This window comes from Rhopilema esculentum, chromosome 16, assembly GCF_057945365.1.
Source record: "Rhopilema esculentum isolate cy_ngs chromosome 16, ASM5794536v1, whole genome shotgun sequence".
In the NCBI taxonomy this organism is placed as follows: domain Eukaryota; kingdom Metazoa; phylum Cnidaria; class Scyphozoa; order Rhizostomeae; family Rhizostomatidae; genus Rhopilema; species Rhopilema esculentum.
This window is the reverse complement of record NC_142830.1, coordinates 11,471,063-11,496,836: the sequence shown is the minus strand read 5'-3', so window position 1 is coordinate 11,496,836 and position 25,774 is coordinate 11,471,063. Positions and strand designations below refer to the sequence as shown.

Sequence of the window (25,774 nt, the reverse complement as noted above, 5' to 3'; positions counted from 1 at the left end):
TCGAAACCTATTACATTTTGGTAGGCAGGAAATTTCTTCCACGAATGAAAACATGGTCTTTCTTGCTCTGGATAGCCCCCGTGATGATGACACAATACCTAGCACCGCAGAATGCTCAGAAAAATGGGGAGGGGCTTAAACCGAATAAAGAGAGGCTTCACTAGAGGTCAATTCGTCAATTTATTTTTGGCAAAAAGTGTGCCATGTTTTAAATTACATTATCACTTCATTTGAATAAAGCAAAGGATGGTCAACAAAATTAGGGACAGAGAGAAATTCTGCCCATGAACGCTTATGAACTTAGCTATACGGAATAAGCCCTATCACTCGCTCTCGGGAACAAAAAGTCGATCTTATATGTATGGAAATACAGGAAGACGTCACCTTTCTCCGGGCGCACAAAGTTCAGAAGTCATAGCTGCGGGACTTGGCCTTGAATAAACAAGCCTTCGTGCAGACGGGTTTCTAAAGGGGACAACTTCAGTTCACAACAGACAAGGTTAGTCCAAAAAACCGGGATGGAAATTGAGAGTGTAAAGACAGTGTAATAACTTGGATTGGCCTCAATCGCCGTGCTTGGGAGATTCTATAAATAACAATTGTGACAGCACCGTTGAATAAAGAAAAGTACAAGGAAGCGCCTGAATGAGTGAGAGAAAATATATACAAGCAGAATCATCCCTTTGACAGGGTTTTGGAATTTAAACAGAAGTAGACTTAGACAAACAAAAGTGACAATAAAATATACTAAGTACGACGCATATCTACCTGTTAAAAAATTAAGAATTCATTTTGTTTGGCTAATCGAATTAGATACAGTTTATCAAATTTACAAAACGATTCTCATCGTAGAGGTTATTTGACAACATAAGCGCGCGGATCACAGTAAGAACTGCTAGGACAAAGCCATCTTTTACGACGAGTCAACGTAAAATAGAAACGCACAAGTCACCATGTTTTGAATCACTTCTATTGGAGGAGCTGTAGTATTATCAAAAACATGTAATTACTGCAAAAACTGTTAGATAATGATACATACTGAAACATAATGATAATAATGGCTAGTAGGCATTTAAGGATAATCAAAAATCTTGGACAAGGGCAGTTGACGACTTTAGGGTTGTTATATACATTACACAAGACTTATTTATCAACATGAAGACATATTATATTAACGACGAAACATGGTTCTAAAAACCATGTAACATTTTGACACTGTTAATTATTTCTTTACATGATGGCGGTATTTTAGCAGCATTTTATTCTTTCAATCTCAAAGTTCAGAACAATGAACGATTAGAAAAAAATTGACAACATAACAATAAAGGTGAGTCAGATTTACACGAATTCTAGAACGTACGACTGGCTCTAGCCACTATGACGAACTAAAGGCCTAAGTCTTCATACAAGGCAAAAACGATGTTGATACCGAAACAGACATAGACAAATTAGAGAAATAGCAAAAAACGTCTTTGCTTAAGTTTCAATCCACAAAGGAAGCTAGAAATCTATGTTTAATTAAAATTGAAATGGATAATACAGGGGACTACGTATTGAGAACTACTATTTTAAAGAATTTTCTTTTTTATCTATTTGCCTGACTTACAAGCCATTCAAGCCCTTGATAAAGTCTGAAAAAGAAACAAGCAAATATTTAGCTTTACATACAAAGACAAAATATATTTTTTACATTCAAGATATCTTAAAATGGCAGCAACAACTGCATATTCAGAAACAATAGTGTTTTCAGATTTATCACGAGCTTTTAAATATGACTTTTTGATAGTTACTTTAAGTTTGGATATTGTAATTTCCTGCCTTCTAATCATAACAGCTTCAAATTAATTGCTTTGTCCTTGAATACAATAATACAAACTTTTGACAGAGGAAAAACTGAAAGCTTTAAACATATGCAGCATAATGCGGGTGTTTAAATGCATTTTATTACTGCAATATACCCTGAGAGATCCTTAAAATGCTTCACGAATCGAGGAACATTTCCGAATGAGCTTCCTAAAGGGAGTTTAAAGCATGAGGAAAATTATAAGACAAAAAGTCTTCAAGAATGGTTTAGAAATGGGAGATTGTGAATTGAATTTTCAAAGTTTAAAGAACGGGCTTTATAAAGCAAAGACCCTCAGGGCTATTTTCAAATTTAAGAAGATTGTGTGAAAAGCTATAGAACATGAGTATCAAAAGAATGAGATAAAGCAATATTGAGTCAAATAGGACCTGGGTGGAGGTAAATTTGGGAGGATTGTGCTGAAAATTCGTACAGGGCACTTGACAAGTGTGGAAGCTAAAGAATCTGTGAAAAGTGTGGAAGCTAAAGAATCTGTACTTGAAAGTGTCCCTTATAAAGGAAGAGGGAGACTGTTTCTAAACTACAAACACTGAAATAAATCTATCATAACAAAGTTAATGAAAGAGGATTGTCACAACCTATCATCATGATTATATTGATCTTTCATAGAAATTCAACTTACCCTTCACCAGATAGTGCACAGCAAGCCTGCAAATTGAAACAAATACATTATGAGTATAATTATCGAACAAACTATAAGAGATAGGTTATGGCAATGAAAGGAAATAAATCTGCGTAAAATCATTCAGTAGTCTTAAAAGATGCACCTAAGTGTCCATAGCCGATATTATTTTATTCAGTTACAATCACGATTCTGCTTTTACCTGCACCATTCGTAGCGGGAAAAGACATGTCATCGAGTTTCCACTGCGAATGGTGCTAAAAAATATACCATCTACAACTTTAGTAATCTAAACTAAAGAAAAATACATTAACACAAAAATGTGTGATCATTACATTATTTAAGTACCGTTATTTATCGCTATTTTAATACCATCCGTACTCTATGGACAATGTTATGCAGTGTTTTGGTTTAACACTAAAAATCTTGAATCTGGTGAAAAACATTACAAGAATCTTTGAAGATGCAGCCTCCCGGAATTCAATTGAATACTATTTGGTAGCCAATGTTACCAACTTGACCACACGGGTTAATGCCTTTATATATTTATAGATAGTTTTCTATTTTATGCATTGATTAGCACCAGCTGCTCTTTGATCCATTGATTTATCTTCCTGTTGATTCATTTCGGGAAAACTCAAGTTGGTTTGAAAAATTTTTTCTCTTGAAAAATCAAAACTTAAAAATTTTGTCCAGTAAATGGCTAAAGAGGTATTCAAAATATTATCAATACACTCCCGGCCTAATAAATTCATATTGAGCCAAAATCAATAACAAAAACGATGCAAGAATTCGATTAAGCAGATAGGAAAGGGAAATTGTGCGCTCGGGAAAAATCGAAGGCATCTATTAGATTTTGTATTATATGTGTAGTTGTTATAACCTAGCTTCCGAAGGTATATTTTAAGGAAACTGAGAGGCTAGGCGTATTGAACAGTCTCCTGGTCCTTCCTCTCGATTTAACCACACCATGTGATTCCTAAACCTGTAATTTTAGCTTGCTGACGACTCTTCATTTTGAGTCACAGTTTGGTCATGTCATAGTCTAGAACTACAGACCCTCGGATCATTATTCCGCAATCTAAAGCACTCAGCTATCCTCACACCTAAACTGTTCGCCTGCCTGTTGCAGAGTGTAATATGGCTATATATATATCTAAAACCACCGTGAATGTCAGAGTTATAACTTGTGGTACCTTGCTGCTTTACACGCCAACTGTAATAAAATTTCCGTAAGCAACTACTTCAATGGGAATACCTGTATATGCCAGGGATGGTCTCTGATTGATGTAAGGTTTAATTGCTCAGACAACTCCGATACTGGCATTGAGCCCTGGAATAATAATTTATCATGTTAAGCTATTTGAATGATCTTAATTCTACCAAAGGGAACAGGAACATTCATATGCCAAGGCTACTGGCAACTTACATGCTACTATGTTATACATCAACTAATGAGAAATTACTCACAAATAACCAACTTATCATCAAAATGTCACCTTGGTGTATCTGATATTTTATACGAAACAAGTTCAGACCACACAAAAAAGTTTTCACAGCCTGTTGATGTATGATATCTAATGAAATATACCACTTTGGAAAGACTTTCAACATTGTTAAATCTGCTCAGAAAACGTTTATCTTTAGTCCATAGTGATTAATAGGAAACAAAGCTTGATGAATAATACCTCTATAATTTTCCTGAACTTAACCAGTACAATTACTACATCAGAAGCAAGTGATACAAAGAATAAAATCAGCCATTATGGGCTTAAACTTACCTTAATGTCCTGTTTATTTGCAAAAACTAAAACATTTACATGTTTTAAATCCTACAATAGAAAGGAAATGGAATTTATTTCTGTAAAACAAGATTTCAGATTTTGTTTTTGAAATCTTTCTATTAACAAGATAATCAGCTGAATGTATAACAGGCTTGTCAAGTGTTCACTTGGTAATTATTGGCAAAAGTTCACTGCAATGCTCTAGGAAAGGTGAGAAAGTATATTCCCATTGTTTTAACTTCAAAGATTTGAGAGGCTGCCAAAATACCACAGTAGAATCAGCATGAAAAGTTTGATAGTTCGATCCATTTAAATGAGCTAAATTCCTTGTAAAAGCATATATTATCAAAATATGTGACAGTTGCCTAGTTTGAGATGGGGCAAAGCAACATTATTGCTTGGTGACATTGCTTAAAAAGACTGTCGAGTCTCTAAGACTCATGCGTACTTCTTTTCACACAAAGCAACATTGATGGTCCATATCCACTCATAGAGTACAAATCTGCTTAGTGATAGAAATAATTAGGGGTTGAGTGCTGATATTAATTTTAAAACTATATATCTAAGTAGGCTATTTGGTGTATAGAATAGGATGGTTCTTGGTTGCCACTTTGAGTTTTACGCTTAATGCAGTCATCAGGCAACTGTTCCAGATTAAGAACAGTTGCCTGACAATGACATTAACCTGGAGGTGTGAAACTGGGAATTGCAACTTTATAACCTTCCAATTTCAATACACCAAAGAGAGTGTACAGCTCTGCCTATAGAGTATCAAATACTTTATGACAGACTGGTTAGCAATAATTTTCACTATATATCTAAGTAAGTGGACATTAGAACCTAGAAAAAAAACAAAGAATGGTTGTTCAAAAACAAACAAGCTTAGAAAGTATTATTATACTACTCAAAAAGTTTTATGTCTCATGTTCAATAACTGGCAATCTTACCTCTTGAGATAACATATTATATAATTCTGATTTTGATATATGTAGTCTCTCTCTGTCTGTGCTATCTATTACAAATATTAGGAACTGCAAAAGAAACCAAAATCTAGTTGTAGGACACAAAATTCAATTCAATCCCATTCCATTTTGATGCAATGATACTTGATCTTTACTAGAGCACATAGATGCATAGCTATAACTTAGACAAATAATAATTTTGTCGAGATATTAATAACAAAAGATACTTGAAATGTCAACAATACTTTGAATAAGCTATGCAAAACAACAAAAAGGAGTCATTAAGGACAAAAGAATTAATTGCTCATCACTTCATCTTTATTTCTCATATCTCAAACATAAATCTGGATATAAAGGGAATCAAAAAACATAATAGCATAACTTTAACATAACTTTATCATAACTTTAACATAACTTTAACATAACTTTAACATATCATAACATAACATAACATAAAATAACATGACATGACATAAACTAACATAATATAACATAACTTTTTCAGCTAATGTTCATTTTGAATATGCTACTATTGGTTTCATCTCAACCGTCTTAGATTCAGAGTGCATACTATTACTTACTTCAGTATTTGTATAATATGTTGGCCATGATGCCCTAAGTGACTCCTGTCCTCCAATGTCCCACATTAAAAAGTGTATATTTTTCCATGTCACCTGAAATTTGTCCAATTTCGCATTATTGTAACTCAAGACATCAAAACATGTCAACAAACAATGTAAATTGCAGGAAAAAGAGACATTTCTAATAGACTGCATTAAAAACACATGATTATGTAGTACTAGAAATGGCAATAATTAAAATTGTAATGAAAAGTTTATTGCAAAACAGCATACTGCAAATATTTGTCAAGATCATGTCATTGATTACTTTTGTTAGGCTTGAAAAATTTCCTTGAAAAGCAACAATCCAGTTTCATACAGGCAAAACTAGAATGACAGAATTACCATAATTTGAAGTTCAGCAAAAAAGTTTTATTGTAATGAAAATACATACCTCCTCAAAATTACTTCCAATTGTTGGTGATGTATGGACCACTTCGTTCATTAGGCTGCAAGGAAAGAAAAAAATAAGAACTCTCAGAAGCACCTTAAGTATTTCATGGACTGAGCATTTTATTTTGGTTAAAAGAGAGGTACATGAGAAGGTTCAAGGCAATGCTCTGCCAGATAAATGAGAACTTACAAAAGATTAATTTGTCAAAGCAAGTAATTTTAGGTTCTAAATAAATGTTGATAAACTATCTTTCAAAAAGCACCACAAAAATTGAAAATGAATTACATTCAACTTACAACTGGTACAAAATTGTTGTTTTTCCAACATTATCCAATCCAACTATGATAACTTTGTGTTCTTAAAAGATAAAGGATGCATCAATCTCTGAAAGAGACAACATTTATGTAAGAAATGCAAGCAAAATTATTTGTTATGAAAAAAGGAATGAATGACCTTGAATTTTTGTGGGAAGTGTGTTTAAATATTTTGACAATTTTGTCAACTGATCTTTAAAGTAGAACAAAATTTGTTTGAAAAATAAAAACAAATGGTGGAAAATGGTAAAGAGAATAATGATACATTCATAGCTTCCTGTATCTGTTATAACAAAAATGTCAAAAATCAGTTACAAGTGTTGTGATACAGAGTTTCAAAGGATTTCAAAACATGCCAACAAAAAGGCATAATATGAACGGTTATCTTTGTTAACCTATAAAACATGTGTAATACAGGATTTGCATTGACACATATAAAGTACTCCATAGGGAAGTATGGGTAGAATGTGTGAACCAATTTAACAAATTACGTATCAAAAAGTTAACCATGTGGAGGGTTTTTGTTATCAATGATCAAAGAGAAGTCTTTGAGATATGCTAAGCTGCTTGATTTCACAGAATAAACACCATTGCATTTTTAACAAAAATGGACACAACAAATATATTGATCAAGGAAAAAGCATGTCATGATTAGAAAAGATTCAAAACTTGCGACCAATAAAGTAACTTTGGCATAAACTCAGTCTGGCAAGTTTCTGGAAAAGGGGTCATCAGGGAATATACTCATGGGAAAAGTAGTATCTATATATATCATATTTGAGCATTAGCTTATCTATTTTGTAAAGATTGTCATAATGAATACTCCGCTCCTGGATAATTACTTTTAATTCCTAAAGAAAGAATTTGTAATCAATTTTCAATGTTTTCAATATTAGTATTTCAATTCTTTAGTTGGACAGATTTCAAATTCAACAAAAGTACATTTCCATGAATAATGCCCTCTTTAAATGTTCAGGGGCTTATGCATCTCTTGCAGACAAGATGTATTTTTGTAAGAGCATACACTAGCATGGGCAGAATATACTCCAAAAACTACAGGACAGAACAGAAGAAAAGGTTTGCCAAGTTTTGAAATTAATTTTAAGAAGTGAAGAAGTTTGATATCAAAGACAGGCCTTGTAACATGAGGTGTTCAAGCTTGATCAAGCGCCGCTTGTGCCTAGAAAGTTATAGGAGCTTGATCGATCAAGAACCTAGCCTGTTTATGCTGTGTAAAAACAAAATGTGAAAAACCAAATTTTGTTATCAATGATATTTGATGATGCTCAATCGAGCACCTAGAAAGTTGAAGGTGCTCAAATTGTCAAGCGCCTGCTTTTTGCTCCTCACAATGCCTGGTCAATAGACGCAAACATGTTGGAAAAAAATCTTTTCTAATGAGTAACAAATGCTCACCTATAGGGTGCACTGTGCAAAGTGCTTATAATAGGACGTGTTTATCATATAACTTCATAAATAATGTCCAAGGTGTAACCTGATTTTTTTATGCAGACTGGGACGAACAGATGTGAAATAGAAATTTTTGCATCATTATACCACAGAATTGCCTATAAAAATTTTGGAGTTTAGTAGGGGGGGACGTGGAGGGAGGCTTTGGACAAGTTGGAAGACTCCCATCGTAGTTTACCACTCATTATATTTGATGCCACAACCTTGATACCATACTCCAGCAAAAAAGTGGGAGCTACAGCCCCCTAGCCCGCAGTCTCTAGAGAGCCTGTGCCAAAAAATCATTTTGGGCTCTTCTCAAGCAAGTATAACAGCCTAGAGGACAAGTCCAGTACCAGAAATCTCCAGTTAAGCATAACCAGTTTCCACCTTGATATAATTTTGAAAGTGGCTCAAAAATTATATTTGCTGCTTAAGAAAACATAGCATATATATATATATAAAGAAAAATGGCTTGTGTTGTTTATTGGCAGAAACAACAAGAAAAAAACCCGTATTTTAAAATAGGCATAGCTATAATGGAAAGCAAATATTACTCTTTTACACAAAAAAGCGTACAGCCCCTAATTCACTGTATAGTTTACTAGCTGAAATGAATAGCTCTTTCGAAAAGAATTGCTTATTGTTTCCTACTAGAAATCAGTCTCCTTTGCTATGAGCGCAAAAATTGAACAGCTGCAAAACTGATGGGTCAGAAAGACAGATTGCGATTATGATTCTAGAGGATCGCTCTAATACAAGAAATAATTACTGCTGAAAGATACTGTGATGAGGTCGTTCACAACAGTAGAGTTGATAGTTTTAAAATAACGATGATAAGATGTTTTTGTTATCGATTATCAATGATTATTTATTAACGCAATTTTTCTGAAAAGTATGCGGTTACAAGTCGATCTTACTTGCACTTAATGTTATGAGCCGGTCACCTCTCTCCATTTTATACCTATTTAGCTAACTGTCTGCAATAAAATCGTCAATAAATTCCGTCGCAATCGAGCTTCATGGCAAATGGAACCAAAAACGCGATGTTTGCATAACTTACAACGTACGGGTATATAGAGTTGTCTTACCTTTGCTACCAAATAACGAGTACCATAACTTTGTCATCAACAGGCCCATACCTTTGCGTGGCCAGTAGAAGTGCTTGAAAATATACAAATATTTCAAAAGTGTCTATAACTCGAAATCAATTTTGATGTTGTTTGGCCTAAAAATTTAGGCCTGCCTCATCAAGCCGTTGTGATTTCGCAACCTTCCTGAGGAGTTAGGAATTAATGATTGAAGTTCTATTGATTGTGCCGCGGGAGAAACAGTCAAGTGTGGAAGTGTCTTTACTCTTTCTTTGGAAACATCATTATCGTAATCCTTATTCTCGCGATACTAACAACAAGTTCGTTCTCCTTCCATTTTGAGTTCATTAATTACTGCGATTTCGATCATTCAACCGGAAATCAAAGACTTACCCGTACCCAGTCTCCAAAGAATATGAGGAAAATTTCAAAAATATAAACATTTAGCAAATAACGTTCTTTGTGTATCAACAATCGGAACAATTAATTAGTAAGGGAAAATTTCTTAGGATTTGTGACCGAATTGCGGGGATTTTTTTGACACATCAGAACATATAAAGGATCAAAATAGAATAGTGGGTCCCTTTTGAAAATGCCAGGAACACCTCCGCATAGGCGCAAATTGATGGCTGCGGCTTAAAAAGCGTCAAATGCTCATTTCGAGGCTGTTTTAACAAAGACAAGGGCAAATCACATCATTTACGCTGTAATGGATGTCAAGGATTGTTTTATTAATCAAGAATATAAAAATCCGGCGCAAATGGAATTACAGCGACTATTTTGTTTCAAGCTCCTCCACAGAGACAAAAGCACAACTTTGTTTTGGCTCGAAAAAAGACTCATCTTCAAGATATCACGCCTGCACCCTGGAAGAGAGGAAAGTAAACTAAGCGTCTAGGGCAAAAAAGCAAGTCCTTGGAGCTTAAATATCTGGCTCCCACGCAAAACAAAGCGAAAGGTATGATGGTGCCAGATGCAATCTTTGCGCAGAACCTTGCAAAGAAGGAAAGAGGAGTTTTGACTTTACGGATTGGGAAAATTTGAAGATATAAGCGAGTGTAAAGGTAAGCAGATAGATCATGATGACTTTGCACACCATTTCCTTTTCAAGATGCGAAAAATATTTATTGATTAAGAAACTTTTATGTTATTAAGCAAGAAAATAAAACAAGTGATCCAAAATACTCACTCACGTGACATCACAACATCAAAAGTCTATTTTTGGGAGATATAAACAAGCAGCTTGCAAAATAGGCAAAATGGTAACTTGAAAACTTGATTTGGTGCAGGCTAACTAAGGATTTAGATTTCTGCAGATGAATTCAGTCCTGTTTTCTTGTCAAAACTGTTCAATATATAAATGAATCAACTAACTTAATGAGAAATGTAAGAAGGTCATGTACGAATTAGAAAGGCATCTACCCATTCTTGTGTTTCAGCGCTGGGTCAGTATGTCAGTGTTTACGTTGTTGAAGACATAGATGAAAAAACTTTAGGACCATTTTACCTATTGATAGGATTTCACAGAGCAACAGAAGGCTTTGTGGACCAACTGAAGAATTACGACTATCCCATAAAGAATTTGGGAGCTGTCATATCCCCTACACTCCCCGGCTAGCTGCACCCCTGTTAATTGTCTATTTATGTCGCTTTCATTCTTCTATTCTTGTATTTGATCTTCGTAAAGAACTCGGATATCTTTGCCATTTGCGGCGAATGATCTGGTAGAGAATTGTGAGGCAGTAGGCTGCGTCAAGCCCGTAGCCAGGCCTGTGGAGTAGGGGTGGCAGACTCCCCGTGTTCAATGCAGGCGAAGTTTAAAGTGAAGTTTTTGGAGGGGTTGGGGGCGGTGGCTAGAGTTAGTGGAAACAACTACTGACACTGACAATATCACTGTCAATACTGAGAAAATCATCAAAGTGCTTGGGAACAAAGGCCCCGCTTCGCTGAATGTTGCTGACCACTGACCAGTATTAGCTTGAATCAAATTGTCACGGCAATCCAATGACAACGAAGAAAAACTCCATTAAAATATGTAGAGACAAAATTCTTGGGGTAGCAAACAGCTGGTACTCCCTTGCTCCATGGGTGGCATTGCCACCCCTTGGCTACGGGCCTGGGCTGCGTTCAGGCTCTGTCAAAAAGTTGAAAAGGGAGAGGTTTAAATATCTCTAATTGAAATTATGGAAAGGGATTTGGACGACAGGAAGGTAGTTTTAACCATGCTGAAGACAATAAACAGAGACATATGGAGACCACCTTGACCGAACCTTGTCTGCAATGAACTGAGCAGTGAGCAGAATAGGCATATGCAATGGCGAAACTCAACACAAGCTGGTGAAAAGAAAAATACATAGGATAGATCTCAGCTAATCTCACGCAATGACCTTTGGCCAAATGTTTGGTCACTTATTTTGTTCTATGTTTCAGTTCATTTCGAAGATGCTTCGGACTCCAATCTACTAACAAGCTATGGATTAGATACCTTGAATATTCTGAAATTTCAGTAGACCAAGAAATTCTCTGTCAAGTTACTGGACCATGATAATAGTGAAAAATAAATGCGGGGTTTTTCGCTGTGATCTTAAAATATGTCGAATTAGTTTCTATTTTTTGGGGATATTTCCAAAAATAAACATCTTCGCATATTTTCTTATACAATTTTATATTGTCGATGCCTACTGGGTATTTAAAAAAGTACCCTCATTAGTTGTTGTCTGTGAAACGAATTCAAACTTTTCCTATTTTCTTTGTTAGTTATAAACAAGGATTGTTTTGAGCAAAGGCTTCTACAACTTGATTCTCAGTGCTTGTTTTAATTTACCTTTCCTAATTCAGATTTTGCTTAGCTTTTCATAGCGACAATTGACAATTGCTTCTTTCAATACACATTCATAGCATCTCTCAACAACGATCCCAGCTTTCTCTTAGCGCGCAGTCTTTTTGCTGTTGCGGTCTTGGAAATGTTCAGCAACAGCAACAAAAGACTGCGCGCAGGCTAGTTTTCTCTTCGTCCCGATCTTTCTTTAATCTTGTTTCGTTAAATTTATAAAGATTTCTTGTGCTGTTCGCCTCTGAATAGTAATTTTCTTTGAATGTTTAGTGTTTTTTCTTCTGTGCACAGTTTTTAAAATAACAATATCAATTAAGATATCAGCTAAATCAAAATTGGTGTGGGACAAGACTCGTAACTAGGCCTGTTACTTTCTTAAACGAACTTCTGCCTAGTCTCATAATAGGGTACCTTCATCTATACAGATCAGAGCCTCTGACAGAGGGGACAGGGAGGCAAACTGTCCTAGGGCCTTGAGGTCTAGCGGACCTGATAAAGTAAAGAATTCAATTTTCAAAACTGAATTAATCAAACGTAACAAAAGTATCCATAAATGCGAGCTGTGCAATATAATGTGACACTAAACTTAAATTAAAGTAAAATTGTATTAGGAAAAAATAGCAGACTTACTAACGACGTTTCGAGCATAGCCCGCTATCAAGTGGCTAATGTAAAACTATTCTTCTATTTCGTAGTCTTAATCGTTTGAGCGTCTTTTGGGAGAGGTACGTGAAAGAGAATTGTGTGTTTCTAACTATCAGACTAATCTATTTCATTCTGGTACTCAATTTATTTGCTTACTTTATTATCTCTATACTTTTAGATTTGACGAACGAATTTACATCATTCATCACTTTTAGATTTTCCAAAAAATTATTGATATATGAAAGTTTTCAATGTGAATATCAAAGATTGTCTTATATTACGTGGATTAAAAGTTGCTCGCTTTCCTCGCAAAGGGTAATATCTTTCGGGTTTGCCCAAGGACCACCTAAACCTCTTGGCTGCCCTGATACTGATGATACCAGTTTTTTTCAGTTCATCACTTCAGAATTCCCAAACGTATTAAAAGCGAGCTCTGATAAATCAGCAATTGGACAAAAGGATTTCTTGCCTTCAGAACGGAGTAGTAATTGAACATTGGTGCAGCTGAGTCCATGCATCTTACCTATCATCTTCTAAGACTTTGGATCAAGAGTAAACTCTTGTTTTCAACTGTAAACCTTTACCATTATCACTAGAAATATAGCTAAGCTTTTTTCTAACTTCTTGTTCTTTTATTTCTTTGATTAGAATTTAAGTAATTCAAAAATTTTATGTTTGAACTCACTGTGCTTTCAGTCCCTTCTCAGAGAAAGTGTTGAGTGAGTATCTTGATTTCAAAGTAAAGTAGGTGTTAATTTTGAGAACATTAATTGACTCCTGGAGGTTCCAGTTCCCTAGAACCCTGTCTTTTACACTTATGGCTTGTACTAAAGGGCAATGATCCTCATGAATAAAAAAACTAAAGTGAAATGTTTGGTGATAGAGCTGAGAGAAGGTGAACATTCTAATATTGCTATTGCTCAACAGAGTAATGCTTGACATATTAAAGGAATATAACGATAACCCAGCAGCAAAATGTAAGCAACACAATTATATATCACAGTATCAATGGCTATTCACACCCATCCTTCAAGGTTGTAATGCAAAAATACTACCAAGATGAATCACATAGAGAAACAGACGTTTTTCGGAAAGAAGTAAATAAGCATTTGCAAGAAGATTGGCAAAGTGAAAAAACTTGAAAATTGCAATTAGGTTAATATAGTATAGTGTCAATTTTCCTGTATTAACCTCAAGTGTATGCAAAAGCTGTTTCATCTAAAGCATTATATCAACAGAGAAAAGGTCCAATTTTTTGTGTTGGAGACAATGAAATTGAAGCCTGAATCTAAATTTCAACTACACATTGATCATAAATTAAGAGCGGAAGCTGTAATAATAATTTTTTGTTGAAATTACGCTGTAGCTGTTTTGATTGTGGATTTCTGTTTATTTATCTTAGTACATGTGTCTATCTAGTTATAAAAAAGGCCCCTTTGATACAGGAACTGCTTAGATGGTTTTATAAACCATTTTCTGGGCCATTTACCTTTATCCATAAACAATCCACATCTCTTAAGGTACAGCTAACTGCATACTTTAAATAACACAAATTACTTTCTAGTTATAACTGTTAGTTTCACCAAAATGTGTACCCAGCACCAGAACCACCTTCAAGCCACCCACTTTGCCTTTGTTGGAGTAGGGCTGGCTGCCCCTGTGAAGCAGCAACTTGAGCTGCATTTGGAGCAACTCCTGGGGGTGGTGGCTGCAACAGAGAAAATCAAATTTTGAGCGAAGAGGCCAATAATTCATAAAAACACTGTGTTAAGGTCAGTCAAATTTGTGACCTAATAAATTTATAGCTACAGCCTTGCTTAAGATTTATACTTTGCTTAGAGTGATGATTCACATCAATTTTGAATGTGCAGCTTCACTATAAAAATCCAGTCTGCATTTGAATTAAATGGTATTTAATGTTGTCTAAAACCTGTGTAGTAAAAAGTATTATAGAGGAAATGTAACTTATCAAATTAATTTATTCTTTCGTGGAATAAATTAATCAACTAGACTTGAAAACAGTTGATAACTTTTAGCAGATATTGATGCAAATGCTACAAAGACAAGAATATAGTAAAAGCTTTTCCCGCAAACTGACTTGGCCTTACTCCCTCAGTTGAAAAGATTTTCAGACAAAGTTTGGAATCAGTGAAATGAAAATTGTCTTTTTTTTATATTTCTTATTATGAAAGGGAAAACTTATTTACAAGCTTTCGGTGCATGTTGAAAATCTCATGCTATGGCTTGATGAAGCTCCTACAACTTTTCTTAAAATTTTTCAGTTTTCATAATTTCAGACAAATTTACATCTTGTCTACCATAATTGAAACATGACACAATCATCTTCCTTACAAGTATTCCTATAATCTTTATGGATGAAGTATTACAATGAGATTAAATTACTAAATCTGGAAAGCAGATAGATAACACTGCCATGTAAGTAATGGATGACTTGTGCTTATTTTAGAGGGCCCTCTTGATATAGTTCAATACTCAAGGGTTCTATGTTCACAGGATTTGGTTTTATCAACATTTCAGTATAGGAAAAAATTGTCTGAAAATACACTTACAGGAACATTTGGTCTTGAAATCCCATCAAAACGTGCCCCAGAATCATATGTTCCACTGGCCATTGGCTGGTGAGTCAGGTAAGTTACAGTTTGCTGAAACATGCATATAAAATAATCATGACATTTTAGAAATTGTTAAATCATAGGTGTTTTGAAAAAATGTTATCTTAAACACTGATTGCTTTCAATAAATTCTGATCATAGAACGTACAGCTTAAAATAACCAGTAGGAAGACAAAGAGTGACATCTTGTTCACCTAAACACATAGCTTCTTTAGAAAATTTATTTATTTCTTGAAAACATACAACTTTTTTGACCTACTCATCTTTGAAAGCCTCCTCATAGACAGGGATAAACTTTCACTTAATTCCTAAAAGTATTTTATTCCAATTCATTTGTCTTAATTTTCTTTCTCCTCCATTCATTTTTTAAATCTCCCTGTGTCATATCTTTATTTCCACTTCCCGCAGGTTTCCCGTAGGTTGTTTATAACTTTCTGATGTCCTTTTTCACGTCCTGATAGTTTCTCCAGTGTACTGTTAAGTTACATGATTTATGATCTTATTTGTTTGTTTTCTCCCTACTTGTTAGCAAAATTTTTGCCTTTTTACACACACTACTGAAAATGGCTCTAGCTTGTATTTAAATTTTTACAACTTACTGATTATGTCATAGTTATTATGTCATACTGGTTAACTTACGGGAGAATTCATATATTGATTATCTCACACTGATTTTTAAAACCTGATCAGTCATCAGTTGAATTACATCTCTTCTTGTCGTCAAACTCAGGGCTTTCACAATCAGAAATTCATGTGCATGCCACATAACCAACAAATGGCAAAGGGGCAATTAATAATTGGTAAGTCTGTTAGAAATCAGGCCCTGTTCCTATTAATCCGCTTTCGTAGGAAACTATTTATTAAATTAATTGTTTATGGGTTCCCATTGATACGCTCAAAAATGGAGACTTTGATAATGATGTTAAAAGTTATCAACCGAAAACAGTGTTGTTTGAATATGAATTGTTATAATGGGAACAATGAAAATGAAGTCATTGGAGAACAGAGCCTTTTAAAAACGAATTGTTTGAATAAGAGAATCAAAAACGGAGTCAATTAAAAACGAAATCCTTCATCTTCAGTTTCAAGATGAGTTTGAAAAAGAATATGAAAAAGGACAAAACAGAGTGATGGGAAAACCTTCGTTTTCATTTTGGCCAAAATGGTGTGGGCTGGAGCAATTATTTATTATCATTATTGTTAACTCATTATTTACAATGTTGGCATAAAAAAGGTATAAAAAAGCTATAAAATGTATAAGATAAAATATTTACAAGCACAGCTAATAAAAGCCAACTATTTAAAAAAGCCAGCAATGGGAACAGCTCAAGAATAACAGAAACTGAATGATCGGAAAACGGAGACATACGAAAACGGAATAGTGGAAATAAGGATTCGATTTCAAACTTCCGATTAAAACAATATTTTCACAAAATTATACTCACTTGAGGATATGCTTGTGGCTGATAAGTATATGCTTGTGGCTGAGGAGGATAAGCTTGGGGCTGAGGAGGATATGCAGAGTATGGAGGGGGAGCAGCTTGTCCATATTGAGGTGGCATTTGTGGATATCCTTGGGGTACTGCAGGATAGCTTTGTGGGGGAGGGCCACATTGCTTTCCTGGATACCCCTCTTCTGACTGTTGCCCTTGATGAAAAATAAAGTTATAAGAGTAAAAGCTGTTTTCACACAAAGCTAGAAAGTTGACAGTCTGCAAATGCCATATTTATATGCAACCATTAAACATCCTTCCTAAGTATGGGCTGATGCAGTAGCTAAAAACTCCTCTTCGTTAAATCAATTAAGCAGCTGCTAAATTCGACAAGATCATTTCCTGTAGCTGAGCTCAGGTCAGAAGACTAAATTACTTTTAAGGCCTAGTTAAACGCTGCAAATCCAAATAAATAAACCGTGCTTTGATTTGAAAAACATAAAATTCAAATCACAAAAATATTTGTTATCTTACCATGAGAGGTTTGTTTTGGATATGACATTCTCAACGATACTTTCTTTATTTTTGAGAGAAATGATTGCCAACAACGATTTTGTCAACTATTCCCAGATTAGTGTCGTTGTTTGCAATTTATGGAAACGAGACCATCCAATGAGGAAGTGCTAAAGCTAAATCGGATTACGTCATAATACGCAAATGATTTCAAACAGCTACAGTAAGAGCTCTATTAAGCACCCGGGGGGCTTATTTATTTTTTCAGTCCAAGATGGGGGCTTAAAAGAGAGATGTTGGTTTACGCAATTTGCAGCGCTATTTGTTCCCATTACAATATGAATCGGTTGGAAAGAATGGACTTGACGATTTGTGACACATTTTATTGATTAAATTCTGCTGCAACATACCACGTAGCGGCCGCTGCGATTAGGCCCATTGCGGCTCCAAAAATTTCCGAGCAAAACGTTTAGCATATTCTCCAACTAAAGTGAGGAAAATGAGCAGATCTAGACACCCAAGCATAGAGTAAGTACCCCCAAGTTCATTGAAATAAGATATCGCAAGTTGGTGCAAAGATGAACTTTTTTATTGCATATGTTTGACAGGTACTTCAATCATTATTGCTCAATTTTTGCGATTTTGCAAATGTCGATATTGTTTAGAAATAGGCAAAAATCAAGAATATTTTTGCATTTACTATTTTCAGCATCAAACTTTGATAAATTTTCCAATATATTCCAACTAAAGAGTCATCTTGTAACTTTTTATGACACTTGCTATGGCCACTTGAATTTTGGTTTGCTAAAAAATTTTGCTGCAGTGTTGTCATTTCTTTTTTAGCCTAGCCTGTGCAGTACTTTTGCTCACCAAGTGTAAGTACTTGAATAAGATATATGAATAATGCGAGTAAGTTGAATGTATATATAATCTTGAGTATAATAAGATCCAGTCCAAAAAAAGAGTCTTTATCCGTGTTCCAAATAACTGGCTGCTATTCAAGCAAACTCCGCGCACTATTCAAGTGTTGGATCCCTCGTCGTCTAAAAAACCCTCGTGAATCAATTTTTTGCATAGGAAATGAAAGACAACAAATGACTCGGAAAATTTACAGCTACACAAAAAACTTAATTTCCTCCACTTTTTCTATCGCTTATATTTTACAAATTTGTTAGAACCCTCTAGTTCTGTTCTTCAAAGCCTAAATGACAGACCAGATAAACAGTAATTTCCATTCATTTGGATGTTGTTTAGAAAATAAACCTTGATGGATGGGATGCTTATCCCTAGCACCACCTCAAGTCACAGAACATTAAGAACACTATTAAGCATTCCCGAACAATACATTTCTTTAAAGAACTCAAGTTTTCAAATGTAAGTTTTTATTTAAACAAAAACAACACTCAGGTTAAAAGTCAATCGTGGTGTCCAGGGAAGGTTTCGTGTGCAGTGTTCCCAAATTTAAAATGGTAGGTTGGAGAAAAGACATGAATAAAAATAAGGGAAAGGTTAATGTCACTTTTCAGCAGCACTCGCTTGCAGGAAAATAACAGCGAATTTCAAGTGTCCTGGCATCTCTGTAATGCCGCACTATAAATGAACCATGTGTAAACAAGCGTCCAAGTTTCTTGGAAAATGATTTTGTAGCCAATTGCCCTTCTCTAATGAAAAGATAACTTGCTTTGAAGACTTATTTTTCATTTTCTTGATCGGGCAGCATTATTGGCGTTGTTTCTGCCACTGTTTTTGAATTACCAACCAAAAATATTTATTTCTTCTGAAAGAAGTAAAATGGTCAGATTCTCTTTCTAGTCTTCTTTTTCACTGGTTGCAAATCTGGCGCTTGCTTCGTCTAAAAGTGGAAAATAGATTGCTTGGTTTTAAACCATCTCGTGTTAGAAATACACAGGACAAAAAATCGATGCACAGAAACAACGTTTTATGATGTTACGCTTGGAACGGTACTATAGGAAACCAAAAGTGAAATTAGATAAGAGTATTTGCTCCATATTTTGTATTTTGAAAACTAAAACATCAAGAACGTCAAAAGAGATAAAAATTGTATCGAAATAAATATACCGAAATGGATAAAACTAGGAACAACAAACAACCTCAGGTGCATTGTCTTCTTTTACATGATTAGACGAAATAGCCTGCAATCATGAGAAGGTCAGGATGAGTATGAAGTCAAAGCAATCAATTAATCAGAAAATCAGTATAAAAAGCAAAGGTAAATTTGAAATGAAAGGTAACGAGGATAGATCGAAGATGACCAGGGTGCATCAGTTGCCTCATTAATTGTCAAAATAGGGGACAGCTGGGCAACTTGTTATTTTATTCACCCTGTTTAATCAAAACCCTGGGCAGCATTTTGTGAACCACTTAACTGTATCATTGTTATCTAACATTGGTTCTCTCTGGGTCCTAAGTGATGACTGTAGGCAACAAAAGATGGAAAATTTGCTAGAAGCTTTACTTTTAAAATCAACACAAGTTTTATTGCACTTGGTGACACATGCATGTAAATTTAACGATGATATGATGCCAAAGGATTTTAGGCAACAATGCGTGAAATAAAAGACATACCTTACTCAGTTTTTCCCGTATTTGTAAGGCTACTTCATCAAGGTGATGGTCGCCAGTCTGCAAAGGTAACTTTTTTATTTAAAAAGAAGAAAAAAACTAAAACAACTTTAGTTGCTGCAACGATATCGAAGTGCAGAAACAAACAAGAAAATAAATTTATTTAAAAAGATGGATAAGATTCATCAATATAAAATAGATCTCAAATAAGATTTAGAAGAAATTTTAAAAATGTTCAAACCCGAAGAAAGGTTGCGTCTATAAGCTCAAATTTGTCGACAATAATTTTACAAATGATGTCAATAGGCAACTACCATATTCTAGCTACAATCTTTAGAATTTAAGCTGATTCCATCTTTAGAATTTAAGGTGATTCCACCATACCTCACCAGTCAGAAGACGTCAGAAGCACGTAAGAAAACTGACAAACCCTGTAAGTATGCTCTACATAAAAATCAACTAAAACAAGAAGCTAGTTCCTCGCCATATGCAATGAACTGAGTATGGATAAAGCTGAGTATGGATAAAGCACCAGGAGAAAATATTATTAAAACACAAACAAGCAATTTCTCATTAAAAAGCGTAAGTAACAAATGGACTAATAAACAGTCCCTAATACTTACAAGTGATTTCAACTGCTTTCTTTCATGAGCATGGGGGTCCCTTGAAAATTACAAGTAATGAATTAGAATAAAACCTCAGAAACCATGCATAAACCATGAATGATTATATTTAAGTTGGAAACTCCTTTTTGTTAGCTAAAAATAAATGCATATACTGAACTGGAAAAAAATTGAAATTATAATAGAAAAACAAAGAATTGAAAAACATATTTCAAAGAGGAAGGTTACGTATGATGTTATATAAAAAATGAGACAACGAGTATAAATAAGATGGAAAAAATCTTGCGATTTGTGTTACCGATACTTTTAATGTCCTGATGATTTTGAAAATTTGCGGGAAACTTTGACATGTCCTGCGGGAAATTCTGACGATATTCTGACAAATTTGCAGGACGAGTTCAGAATATATTATTGGCTTTATTCTTAGTTATAAACCATTTAATACTTAACATTACAAGTTTGCTATTACTTCATTCACCTAAAAGGATTAGGTCAGTTTAAGTAAACGCAATATGTAGTAATATTAGCGTTAAAATAAAGTACCTTGCAGGTTTCGCAATTCATCATTGGGATTAAGAAGCAATTAAAAAGGCAGAAAAAAGAAACAGCCCTTCCAATTACTTTCTAAGGCATTTTTTTAAAAAAAGGTTGAAAAGAAGACAAAATGTTTTGGGAAGATCACAATGTATGCCCTTCTGCAATCACTTTTCTCTGTAACCACATGCTGTTCACATTTAGTTAGCAAATGTCATTCACGATTTATATCTTCAACTTTACGATATTTTGAAAGGGAATAAATTGTTACAAAGATAAATTAACATAAATACCAAGCTCCTGGTTCAGGTAAAGGCCGACGGTCAGCACTTTGAATTGGTTTTGGAACGGAGGGAGGTTTGTGCCAAACAATCCTTCTCGACTTCTGAGGTCCATCAATATTTGACCTTGAATTCGAGGAGTTTCGATCTGGATTGGAAGTACTTGTTGAATGCCCATGGCATTCGCCTTTCGGTTTGCTACTAACGGAGGCTGAATGGCTGCTCATTTCAACATTTACTGACGTCATTGCATTGACCTTAACATCATATGGCAGACTAGCATCTTTCGTTGGTAATCTAGGAAATTCTGGAGGAGGTGGTGGGGGCGGTGGAGGATACAGAAAAGGTGGGAGGTGCATAGGCGGTAGAGGTAACTGGGGGTAAGGGGACATCTCTATTGATGAATTTTGATTCGTATCAAATGTCTGTGCAATGCTTGAGGATTCTTTTGCCAATACTTGCGATGAAGCACCACCGGGTTCCTCCTGGCTTTGAAAAGAGTTTGTCGATGTTTCTGCATTGACTGCTTGTTTGTGTTCTTTATTTTCAGTTCGAGAACTGTACTGATCAGGGTAGTACTCTGCAAAGAATGTAATGCACAAATTTTTGCAAAACTTTCGGAGATCAATCTGCTGCCATACTTTTGTTAGGGGTTCTCAAACAAAATTTGGAAACAATTTTTTGGTGGTACAGAATTCAAAAATGGTTTTGAAAAAGCAAAAAACTACTGGACTGTACATTATTTGCTGCACACTTAGATAGAGTGAAAGGGAAAAAATTATTCTAAAATCACTGCAAGGTAGAATACACCCTTCCTTGTCATTGACTCGTTGAGAAATGTTGATTAGAATGCATCTGTTATCGCGTTAATTGTTTAAGACTTTTCATATTGTTACTTTATTCATCCTGCCTACCCATAACCCTAGGAGATCAACAACAAATGTTTTTAACCAACAAAGCTAACCTCTACACTTCCTTGCCACCTGTTGCCTTCTTTCTCTAAGCTTCTCTCTAGTATCATCTACTGTTTCAAATTCTGGAGCGTAGCAAACGTGAAGTACTCCGCCATAGAAAGACCTCATATCAAGCTTCTTTTTGGCGAACCTACAATAAGAAATAAGATTTAATACTTGAATGCATAAATAATTATAATTCTATACTCAGAAAATTCAGCAATGATCATGTTGACTTTCACAAAGGGGAATTTCAAAGTATCTCTATTAAAAAACGGAATGAATGAGTCCAGCTGTTTTTAAACATTGATTTTGTTTTCATAATTTGTTGCTGAAAGGAGAATAATATTGTACTTGGTATGACTTGTTGATAACAATTTTTTTGAAAAAAAAGCTACTTTCTAATTTCATTTTTTTGTTTTTAATCCGTTTTTCTACCTACAATTAATTGTTATTGTATTCCATTTTTTCCTCAGTTTTGTCATGTAGAAGATTAAGGCAATCATTTCAACACTCAGGATTAAAAATGTTATTCTCATCTACAGAAACAATCACCAGACGATGAGACGAATCGTGAAAAATAATAGAAATAAAACAGCTAACAGGATAAAAATGCAGATATTGTTTTATAAGAAAATACCAAAAGACAATCAGCATGATAAGAAACAAGACAGGTGCAAGCAGCGAAAAAAATGTAAAAATTTGATTATAAATATCCCTATTTTCAAATTACAAGTAAGGAGATTTATTTAAACCAATGTATTTATTATTCTGAAACAACCTAAAACATATTTCCTGAAAAAGATGCCAGCATTTCAAATACATCCCACATCATCCCAGACTCCGAGTATAGCTCTTCAAAAACAAACAGGGCCAACAGAGTCAGGTGGAAAAATGAAGTTTCAAATAGATTCAAGTGCCTTGATTAACAGATCAATTCAGGATTATATATACAGCACAAGGCACTGTAAAAAACAGAAACAATATGGATTTTCATAAGTAACATATAGTTACCAGCAATCTAATGATCACAAAGGGACTTGAAATTTAAAGACTTTAAAACCAGCTTGCTTTGCCTGTTGTGTGAGAATCAAATGAAGCCAATTTCATTCAAAAAGATTAATAGAGATATCAACAAACTAAAGAAGAAACTGTCTCAATATATTCTACACACCGAGCTGATTGAATCTTCTGGAATTTAATCCAATAAACATCCGTGAACTCTTCTCCAGGGTACTCATCTAAGTACCTATATCTATAAATGAAAAAATGAACAAAGAGAAATGAATACTATGTTAGAAATAGATATAAGTTAGGATTCACTAGAAAACTAAATATTTTCAATGGAACCCTATTTCCACCTCAACCGATCGACTTTCTTGGAATTTGATACTTTTGATTTTGAAATCATACCAAATTCATTACAATATATAAAAAATCTATATACAACAAAACTTGAAAATTGTTGAAATGTAAGGAATGTAAGAAAATGCTCTATAAAATATGTTTAGAGGGGTATGTTACTACAATATTCTGCAATTGGGGTGTCTCTTCTAAAATTTAAAAATATAGCACTTTTATCCTGTTACATGGCTAATTATACAATATACTGTCAGATAATGCAATATACATTTCATGCCTTACTTTGCAGAACAGTTCCTAAATGTTTATTGTTTTACTGCAGAAGACACACCCTTTGAATTCAAGTCAAAGTTATCAAGAGCTCAAAATACCTAGATTCCCAAACTGGATCTTGGATCGTTTTACTAGGCATAACAACCTATCACTGCAAAGCTATTTTATAGCAAGAGCTGAATAATATCACTCCTCCCCCAAACAACACAAAACATTTATGTTTAACTGTTTAATTCATAGAACGTATACTAAATCAAAGAAAAACTTACAGAAGGAAACAAAAATATCAAGGGGGTGTGGCACCTCTAGCATCCCCTGGTAAATCAAAGTGGTAATTCCCCAAAAGAGTATTTCAGATGAACAAAGTATATCCTGTAACCTGCACTCATATTACAACAAAATTGAAATTCACAAAAATTGATATACTTGCAATTACATCAAATTTAGACAAAATTTGATTTAATAAGATGTAAATTTCATTGCTTGTCTGAACTTTATCATAGCTTTAGCACTTACTCTTCCACAGCTCCATAGATGGCAAACAATTCAATGAGTTCTTTAGTGACTCCAACACTGGGAACACCTTGCACTAACAAATATTTGGATTCTTGGCTAATTGTATAAACCTGAAAATTAACAAAAATTACAAGCAAGAAAAGATGATATCAAAAATATAGAAAAACTTCAGTTGTTCCTGAGACATCATAAATAATCCATATCTAAGTGTTTATAGACAGGTAAATTAAATTTGATGTCACTTTTGACTGACACAAGGCAAGTTAACTGTGTCCAGATTTCTTGCTGACACAAGCATGCATTAATTCATAATTTCAGATTATTGCAAGATAATGAATCCAGGCCTCTGACATAAGGGGAGGGTACCAGTGTCCCTGAAATATTTGCCAATTACAGCAACAGCAAATTTTTGCTCTTATTGGTAATTTTTGTATGATGTCCTAATTTACATTTGTATCAAAACCCTGCTATATAGATTTTTAGCAATAAACTTGTAAGCTTGGTAATATGCATCAAAGTCAAATTACTTTGAAACAAGTGATATAATCATTTTAAGAGAAATAAAAATTTTAATTAACATTAAATATAAACTCGATTTAGAAGAAAGAAATATTTTTTCTAGGTAAGGGTAGTTTGATTTGCTACAATTTCCCTAAATGTACAATAGAAATAATACAGTTTACATACAAACTAAACAAGTCTTTCTTTATATAATTTTCTTCTATCAAACAATTATCACACAATTTAAAGTGAGATTTCATAGCACTGGTATGAAAATGATTTTGCAGATGGAAAAGCCATACCTCATGGAAAATACAGCAGACAGAGAACTAAAACTTTCCGGGCAAAATATTACTTTCAATTCTATGCTTGTGGCATTTATTAATATTTTGGGCTGTAAACTAGGTTTAATAAAGATTCTGAAATTTAGCAGGATTGAGCTTGAATGCTTTTGTGCTATTTTGGCCGCTTGTAAAAAGGAACTTGTGATAGCTTTACATTCCAGTTCATCCTGTGATCTCCTCAAGAAAACAACGTAAAAAGTAAAGAAGGTATAGTAAGGCATACTTTAACGGCTCTTTCCCATTTTGCTTCACGATATGCAGGCCTTTTATAACAAAATTTGCTTTGCTCGTGGTGTCGCCTCTTAGAACTGAAGCTGTTGCTCATAGTTCTCCGTCAAAAATGCTTTCTGCTTCTGGTAAAAAATTTCACAACCCTTATTTGTATCATGATGTTGTTTCACCCGCTTCCTGCTAGTTCATCAATTTTGAACAATTTTCAAGCTTGGTTATTTTCTATTTTGTGAATTTCTTGAAACATTTTATTTGATTTACAATTGAACTTTCATATCTGCAGACAATTTTCAACAGAAAACGACTGTGTTGACACAAATGTTGGCTAGGCCGAATCACCTCATTTTCGTGTTGTATGGTGCCTCGTTTCTAATCACAGGTGATTCCCTTGTTCAAGTGTAATCCAATCAGGTATC

General features: G+C 34.4%; 3 protein-coding genes across 4 annotated transcripts; all 3 read right to left on the bottom strand.

Annotated features, from left to right (window-relative positions):
* Window positions 1-743: 743 nt before the first annotated feature.
* Window positions 744-9,490, bottom strand: LOC135682879 (ADP-ribosylation factor-like protein 5B). Its single transcript, XM_065197960.2, has 9 exons — window positions 9,101-9,490; window positions 6,543-6,603; window positions 6,247-6,301; window positions 5,814-5,906; window positions 5,218-5,301; window positions 4,268-4,318; window positions 3,745-3,819; window positions 2,487-2,512; window positions 744-1,631 (listed from the first exon to the last, which is right to left on the bottom strand). The coding sequence occupies exons 1-9, from the start codon at window positions 9,147-9,149 to the stop codon at window positions 1,586-1,588; spliced, it is 540 nt and encodes a 179-aa protein (XP_065054032.1). The 5' UTR covers window positions 9,150-9,490; the 3' UTR covers window positions 744-1,585.
* A 4,171-nt stretch (window positions 9,491-13,661) lies between these two features.
* On the bottom strand, window positions 13,662-17,335 carry LOC148958270 (uncharacterized). Its single transcript, XM_089113051.1, has 4 exons — window positions 17,179-17,335; window positions 16,657-16,859; window positions 15,149-15,241; window positions 13,662-14,286 (listed from the first exon to the last, which is right to left on the bottom strand). Exons 1-4 carry the CDS (start codon window positions 17,204-17,206, stop codon window positions 14,158-14,160), a joined length of 453 nt encoding a protein of 150 aa, XP_088969177.1. The 5' UTR covers window positions 17,207-17,335; the 3' UTR covers window positions 13,662-14,157.
* A 1,146-nt stretch (window positions 17,336-18,481) lies between these two features.
* LOC135682876 (uncharacterized) lies at window positions 18,482-25,687 on the bottom strand. Of its 2 annotated transcripts, none has more exons than XM_065197957.2 (9): window positions 25,351-25,687; window positions 24,283-24,392; window positions 23,306-23,386; window positions 22,143-22,282; window positions 21,191-21,758; window positions 20,364-20,403; window positions 19,744-19,800; window positions 19,237-19,310; window positions 18,482-19,009 (listed from the first exon to the last, which is right to left on the bottom strand). In XM_065197957.2, exons 1-8 carry the CDS (start codon window positions 25,450-25,452, stop codon window positions 19,251-19,253), a joined length of 1,158 nt encoding a protein of 385 aa, XP_065054029.2. In that variant the 5' UTR covers window positions 25,453-25,687; the 3' UTR covers window positions 18,482-19,009; window positions 19,237-19,250. The 2 variants fall into 2 exon arrangements, with proteins under 2 accessions (XP_065054029.2, XP_065054028.2); XM_065197956.2 differs by having other exon boundaries at window positions 19,269-19,310; window positions 25,351-25,686.
* Window positions 25,688-25,774: the final 87 nt, after the last annotated feature.

Excerpts from the sequence above, each read along its gene's own strand:
- LOC135682879 (XM_065197960.2), bottom strand. The coding sequence starts at position 9,149 with ATGGGCCTGTTGATGACAAAGTTATGGTACTCGTTATTTGGTAGCAAA. Across the intron at positions 6,302-6,542 it reads ACAACAATTTTGTACCAGTT|CCTAATGAACGAAGTGGTCC; the intron begins GTAAGTTGAATG and ends CTTTCCTTGCAG. Across the intron at positions 5,907-6,246 it reads TTGGAAGTAATTTTGAGGAG|GTGACATGGAAAAATATACA; the intron begins GTATGTATTTTC and ends GACAAATTTCAG.
- LOC148958270 (XM_089113051.1), bottom strand. The coding sequence starts at position 17,206 with ATGTCATATCCAAAACAAACCTCTCATG. Across the intron at positions 15,242-16,656 it reads AGCCACAAGCATATCCTCAA|CAAACTGTAACTTACCTGAC; the intron begins GTGAGTATAATT and ends TGCATGTTTCAG. Across the intron at positions 14,287-15,148 it reads TTTCAAGACCAAATGTTCCT|CCACCACCCCCAGGAGTTGC; the intron begins GTAAGTGTATTT and ends TCTCTGTTGCAG.
- LOC135682876 (XM_065197956.2), bottom strand. The coding sequence starts at position 25,452 with ATGAGCAACAGCTTCAGTTCTAAGAGGCGACACCACGAGCAAAGCAAA. Across the intron at positions 24,393-25,350 it reads AATGGGAAAGAGCCGTTAAA|GTTTATACAATTAGCCAAGA; the intron begins GTATGCCTTACT and ends GTTAATTTTCAG. Across the intron at positions 21,759-22,142 it reads GGTGGCAAGGAAGTGTAGAG|AGTACTACCCTGATCAGTAC; the intron begins GTTAGCTTTGTT and ends CATTCTTTGCAG.